At 26.8% G+C, this 7,492-nt stretch overlaps 1 protein-coding gene across 2 annotated transcripts in view; it reads left to right on the top strand.

The window, feature by feature from the left end:
- The window catches only part of LOC107629410 (protein FD), a 4,986-nt gene continuing 2,639 nt past the window's right edge, over positions 5,146–7,492 (top strand). The window contains exons 1-2 of one of the 2 annotated variants that reach the window (XM_016332571.2): positions 5,149–5,571; positions 6,402–6,482. In XM_016332571.2, coding sequence (XP_016188057.1) covers positions 5,206–5,571; positions 6,402–6,482 — 447 coding nt within the window. In that variant the 5' untranslated portion in view covers positions 5,149–5,205. Of the gene's footprint in view, positions 5,572–6,401; positions 6,483–7,492 lie in introns of both variants that reach the window. The other variant, XM_021115210.1, reaches the window with a different exon arrangement.

Here is a 7,492-nt window from a genome sequence, read left to right as displayed (position 1 = left end):
TTAAAAATACACAAATAATTTTTATTTTTTAAAATATGAGACTTTTAAATTTTTCTGTCTAAGATATATAAAGACAAATGAATCATTTGGAGAGACTTAGATGTCTCGCGTTTTAGAAAAAGAGAGACATTTTTATATTTTTAATTAGTCGATAACTTATTTGTTTTTGAGATAAAACGTCAGAAACTTATTTGTCGTTTTCTCCTATTATTATATACACACCGAAGACTAAAATTAGAAATTATATTATAATTGAAATGGCATGTCATGTCATTAATTCGAATAAGTGTGGATATTCTTTTCTTCTGAAAATTTTAGTAAGATTGTTTATATGTGCATAGCAATGATAGCATAGGTTTTTTTTTTTTTTGTGACTGCAATGATAGCATGGTTGAGTTTTGGGAAATCTTTTCTTAGGCATGTTTTCTCTTTTAGGCTTAACAATTGGGTAATTTAATTTCTCCCTTTATCTAAGCAACCATATTTTCAGATGACAAGAAACTTTTAAAGTGTGTTTGATTTGTGTTTTTATTTTCAACATTTTTACATTTTTGAAATTTGTAAACGAAAAAAGTAAAAATAGTAAAAATAATTAAATTCTGTTTTTTGTTTTTATCTGTTGTTTTTACTTTATTTTTATAAAATTTAAAAAATAAAAAATACTAAAAATAAAAACAGAAAATAAAGAAGTAAACCAAACGTAACCTTAAATTTTAGGGTAATATTACGTGACCAATAATTTTTTTGAACAACATGAACAAATACCAATCAAATCAAAACACACTACACCTTCAAATTATTCACCTAAATCTTAATATTAGAATAACCATCCGCACACCTAGTAAAATAAACATCCAATATATCTATTATTTACATTGTTTAATATTTTCATTGTCTACCTATACTTTTTCTAAATTTTAACACATACATGTGCCTTAGTGCATCCTCTATTGGATATGTTCACGTGTCATTTTTTCATTTTTTAATTTTTAAAAAGGAAGCAAGCTAAGATGACTTCGATTATAATTTCCTGTGTCATCAGCTTTGTGGCTGTTAGTGTAAATAACATCTGAAAACCATGCCCTAGACTTCCAACCTTTCTTTATTCCGTGTAACTCATGTTTGAGGCTACTCTGAAATAGAGTGAGATGAGCTAGTAAAAATATAATTAGTTTAGAAGTGGGTTAATTTAGTTGAGTTCGGATAATTCAAAAAATGATTTGTTTAGTCTCTTCTTTCAACATATAAATATATTATTCACATGATGAACATACACCAAATGAAAAAATGATGATACTAGCTTAACAGTCTAAGGTCTACTAAAAGTTGATGAGAATATATTATATACTATTCGTACTATTGTAGACATTATTAGTTTTGTTATTGTAATTTCATAACTAGACTTTTAGATTTTAGTTAGCATGAAACTTCTTGTATAGATGAATGATTAGGTACTTTTTTTTTAATTCCTTGAGTAAAACTTTTTAACCAAATTCTTATAAAAATAAAAAATAATAAAACAATACATATAATCCGTTGGACTAACTATAAAGAATAATTCTCCACATATAAGCGTTTTTTTATACAAGTCTTTACAAGTCATTTATATTAACGCGCTTCGAACCGTCACTGCACGTTTTTCATCTTCTTCCTCCTTATCTTCTTCTTCTTCTTACTGCACGTTCTTCTTCCTCTTCCTTTTCTTCTTCTTATTTTCTTTCGTTTCTTGCATTCTCTTTCTCCTTCTTCATTTATGTGCTTTTCTCTCTGTTTTCTTTCTTCGTTATTCTCGATTTCCATTGTTTTTTGACATCAAGCTCTGAAATCGTTTTTGAAAAAGAAGAAGCAGCGGAAGATGAGGAGGAGAAAGAGAAAGAGTTATGAATTATGCATAAGATGTACTTCAACGAATTTTAGGTGTATTTCTTAAATTCTTTGTGTGTATTTTCATAATCCTTTGAGTGTATTTCTGTAATCCTTCGGGTGTATTTCTATAATCGTTTGGGTGAATTCCTGTAACCGTTTGGGTATATTTCTGTAATCCTTTAGGTGTATTTCTGTAATCGTTTGGGTGTATTCCTGAAGTTTCATTATCTTCAAAACGATTTCAAAGCTTAATTTCAGAAACCATGAAAATCGAAAAAAAACAAAGCAAGAATACCGGTGATAAACGCAGGTAAAACAACGAATGAAAAGGCGAAGAGAGAATGCACGAAGGAGATCAAACAAATTTGGCAAGAACCTCATTTTCATGGAAGAGAAAGAAGAAGAATCGTTCATAATACATGGTGAGTGTAACGCTTTGAAAACAGGAAGCGGTTGAATAATGCATTAAAAGGCCCGTATGTGTAGCAACTTGTAAGACTTATAAGTGAAAAAGACTTGTATGTGTAACAGGCCTCAACTATAAAAGGTCAAGACCAAAAAATAAAAAATTTAACTAAAATTTCACTCCGACCCTAATAATTTCATTAAATATCCCTAACCAACTCCAAATGAAAGCATAATACTATTAGGATCTCTATCCATTGTCTTCGTCGGACATTTTGGCCTTTATGTGAACCTCACCGGCAATAAGAGGTGGCGGTAATCATACATGTAATGTTAGGTTCCTATGTGCCAATTACAATTTTTTAGAGTAACTCCAATAAAATATTTTTGGTATCATTTCTGATAACTTTAAAATTGAATTTTACATTGAATACAATATCTGTATAAAAAGAGACGGTATCACTTTAAAAAAAGATTAACCAAATATTATTACTTGTATAATTCATTAAATAAAATAATAAAAAACGGTATAAAGTTTAAATTGAATTGAGACTAACTATTGGAGTGACAAAATTGAGTCTCAAATCAATTTTTTATGATAAATGATTTTGCAAATATTTATATTACCTTTTGTAGAACTCAAAATAAAATTAAACTAAAACTAAACATCGGAAATGTTTGTAAGGATAGGTAGTTCTGGATAGTTAACAAAATGCTGGTATTTTGCTTGTTTCAAAAAGAATTTAATACCAACTTTCTCTTCGTTACTTAATGTATTTCAAACCATAAAAAAAAAAACGAGTTACACAAACCAATCTTCATCTTTAAATTGGTGTTTACGAAGGTCTTCGATTTTTCATTGGAGGCTTGAAAATAATTTGCTGCATTGAAATCAACTAGTGCCTTCAAGTGTGGGATTATATTGAGGTTTGAAATTAATTGGGATAAACTCAAAAAGCTTTGTTGTTGTGTCAGAATTTGTAGCTGCCAATATCTCTACAGAAATTCCAGTGGTGTTACTTGGTTTAGGAGGTGCTGAATTAGCTGTTTTTGGAATTAAATTTGGATTAACAACTAGTGTCACAAAGAAATTATTGAAATTGTGCATACATGTTGCTTCACAATGGGTTGTTTTGCTCTCCATAGAACGTTGTGGTGTAGATTAAGAAAGTAAAATCTTATCTTTTTGTTGTGGTGGCATTGAAATTTTTTTTGGTTGTTTTTTCTTCCAACTTTTTAGCTTTAGCTTATAAAACACAACTAAGGCAATAGTTTAGGCCAAACACATTTGTTATGATGTAAATGTAGAATTATATATATATATATGTGGCCCTTACAATACAATTAATTGCTTCACTTGTACTTGTTGCACCATTTGGCTAGGAGCATTGCTGGTGGGGGACACTTTTTTTAATTTTGCATGGGAAAAATAGATTATTAATTTATTTGAAGGACATTTAAAGCCTTAAAAATTTAAAGAAGGAATTGATAAATCCTATCAATTGATTTGAAGGACATTTAAACCTAAAAATATTATAAATTGTAAGACTAAATTGTACTTGCTATTACAAAATCTGTGTATTTTATGCTGCACACATTTTTTATACATCTATAATATTATAATACATTTTGAATATTAATATTCAACTAAAATATTATTTCCAGAGTACGTACTGACTATTGAGAATCTAAAAAAGATAATTACTGGTCAAACTAACTTTTTAATTTTTTCAGTTATCATTTTACATGTTTCCATTTCTCATTGGTTACACGTAAAAGTAGTCCTCAAGACTTAATACGTGGATCATTATGATTGGGGCGTCCTCGTTATAAAGCGTCAAATTCTCCATTATATGCTGTAAATATAGGAGTACATAGGGCACAATGCTCTCCGTACCTTCAAGGCTCTCTCACATACTAGTAACTATTATGCGTTTGGGACTTTAAAGTTAGTCAAGATGACAGAATCAAATTGTCTGTAAAATTGATACTAAAGATATCTTCTGACAGAAAGAGCTAATATATTATATTCCTAGGAAAAAGATCAATATTATAAACATCTTTTTATATTAAAAATTAACCTAAACAATATTATAATATGACATGAAAAATAATGACATCTATTTCTAAAATAGATTTTAAAAACAAACTTTATGATGAGTAAAACCATTAAAGTTTTTAGTCATCATATTTAATGTATATGTTATTTTAACGAATTAGAAGGACTAAAAGATCAATAATTTTGTTTGAAGATATATATTTCATTTTATAGTAAAAATAACGGTTAATAAACTGTAATTATTTTACTAATGTATGTGTTACGTTACAAAAATACATCACAGTATATTAAACGCAAGTAATCCTACAATAGTGTTGATTTATGATAATTAACATTAAATAATATAATATAAAGTATTGTAACAACTTTATACATCCAATTGATAATGCCTTGGTTATATTATTATTTCACATGATGTAAGTCCAACAAGAAAATGGTCAATTATTATTTGTTTTATAAAAAAGCAGTGTTGTTACTTAAGTTAAGTGTAAAACGATAAAAAAAACATCACATCAATCAAAAGGCAAATCAAATTAATTAGTTTTCACTTTACAAATATACATTAAACAATAAATATATATTAAAAATAAATTAAATTATATATATTTATACATAAATATAAATACATAATAATTAATTTTGATAATTAATTTTAATATGTTGATAATATTTTTAATAAATTATTACATAAAAAACAAAACTACGAAACAAAAGCTCATTGTCTAATTAGATATGTCATTTTCAAGTCATTAATATTTCCAAATAGATAATGTGTACTTTAATTTAATTATCTGATCCCACCATTTATAAATAGAAATGTTTGATATTTGGCAGTTTCATTATTATCACCAAAAAAAGAAAAAAGAAACAAAAAAATGTCTCCATCGTCAGAGTCTTCAGGTTCCTCTCGTTCTTCCTTCTCATCGTCTTCGACTTCAAACAAAAGCAGCAGCAGTATGTCCATGGAACATACGTTGATGCAAACCCACCATACTCATCCTCTTCCTCCACCTCCTCCGCCTCCGGTTGTCACTACTCTCAGCTTGAGTTTTGCTGGTGTTCCACTCACTAACGTGCAGCCTCATCTGCAAAACCAGCAAATCTCTGCTAATAACAACGAACTTCTTCCCCGTTTTGATTCTTTGTCCTCTCTTCTTCGGAGAAAGAGGATCTGTGAAAACATATCAAAACGCATGATGAAGAATCGTGAATCTGCTGCTAGATCAAGGGCTAGGAAACAGGTATAAACCATTTATTAACAGTCTGTGTGTCTTTTTTTAAAGAAGTGCCTTGTGACATTTTAAAAATTATTAGTGAAATTTTTTTTATTTTTATTTTAACAAAGAATTTTGTTGGTGACATTTTATAACAAACAGTTTAATTAGGAACTATTTTTTTTTTTTTTTAAATTATTTTTTCTTAAATTCTAAATTTTAAACTCTAAAATCAGATGATGAGTGACTATCTCACTCATTTATTTGAACAAGTATTCTGAGTGTAAATTTGCCTTGTGAGTACATGTGAGTATACAACAAATTCATTGGTTAAATATCAAATTCTTAAGTAAATTCAGATCCATGCTTGATCTGTCCTACTCGAATGTACTAAAACATATGCAAGAAATAAATAAAAATACTAAATTCTAAATTCTTGAAAAAATAAGTTTAAAAATAATTTGACAGTAAAAAAAAGTTGTCTAATGTTATTTAATTAAATGTTGGTTCTTCCTTAAAAATTAAATATTGTAAGTTTAACTATTTAGTTTTATTAATGAAACTTTGTTTTTTAAAATATATTGTAAGGATTTTTTTTAACAGTTGTATTTATTATTACTTTTAATTGAAGTCAATTTAATTTTTTTTAACAGCTGTATTTATTTATTAGTCAAAATAGCTTTAAATTATAGCCTTACTAATAAGGTTTATTCAATCTAATAGTTACAGTTAAATCATACGATTGCAGTGACATCAAATGGTGTTCAAACTTTTTCAAAACCCTTCTGCTCATCACTATTTAATTTGTTGAACATTAATGATTTTGATTTACTTGTTTTAATTTGATGTTGATACAGGCTTATACACATGAGCTGCAACAAAAAGTTAAAGAGTTAATAGCAGAGAACAATAGACTCAGAAGACAGAACCAACAGCAAGTTTGTTTTTCTTTCTCTGTCTCTTTTATGTTTTTCAAATCTTTTCTAATTAGTTATTATTGATTATTTGAAAACTATGATATTTTTATTTTATAATACTCTTTTAGACTTATTCATTTGCTAATTCATGTGATTTTACATTATTTTAGTATATAAAATATCAATTTCATGGCAATAACAACAATAATAATAAGTATAGAGATTGATTTTTAATTAGTCAATAGTAATCTATTTTTAATTAGAAAATTAACTTTTTAACCTTTATTTTTGGACAAATTAATTAGAATTGAAAATTTAAAATTTAGAATTTATGATTTAAAATCTAAAATTTAAAGAGATGATGAATATAAGAATAAAAAAATCATTTCAAAAAAATGGTTGATAATACTCCTTGAAAATAACTGATTTTTAGTTATACGATAAGAGTTTAGCTAATATGATAAGCTTACCATTTGTAAAAGAATTTAAATTTTTTAATTTAATAGATACAAAATAAATGCATTGAAAAATTAAATTTTTTTTAGCATATGTTCTTAGGGCATAAAATAGACAAACACATATGATAATATATAAGAGCAAGTCGATCAATGTAATTGGTGGAACCACCTTCTCTTAGTGTTGTTCTATTTTTGATCGTCTATTTCAACAAATCAATAAAATTCTTCTTTTGATAAAAAAAAACAAGTGTTAAGATTATAAATTAAGAAAATTTTTATTGAAAATACGAAAAATTTGGGTGCATTCGGTTTGTGTTTTTATTTTCTGTTTTTTTTTCATTTTTTTTAATTTTATAAAGAAAAAAGTGAAAATAAAAACAAAAAATGAGAAAATATTATTTTATAGTTTTCACTGTTTTTACTCTTTCCTTCACAAAATCTGAGAAAACAGAAAACACTAAGAATGAAAATGCAAATCAAACACACCCTTAGTTAAGTTTTCAATGTATTTATTAAAAGAAAGAATTTAAAATCTTCTACTAATAGTAAATTTATCATATACTCTAAGGGAAC

This window comes from Arachis ipaensis, chromosome B01 (genome assembly GCF_000816755.2).
Source record: "Arachis ipaensis cultivar K30076 chromosome B01, Araip1.1, whole genome shotgun sequence".
Lineage (NCBI taxonomy): Eukaryota > Viridiplantae > Streptophyta > Magnoliopsida > Fabales > Fabaceae > Arachis > Arachis ipaensis.
This window is presented reverse-complemented; position numbering and strand designations above follow the sequence as displayed.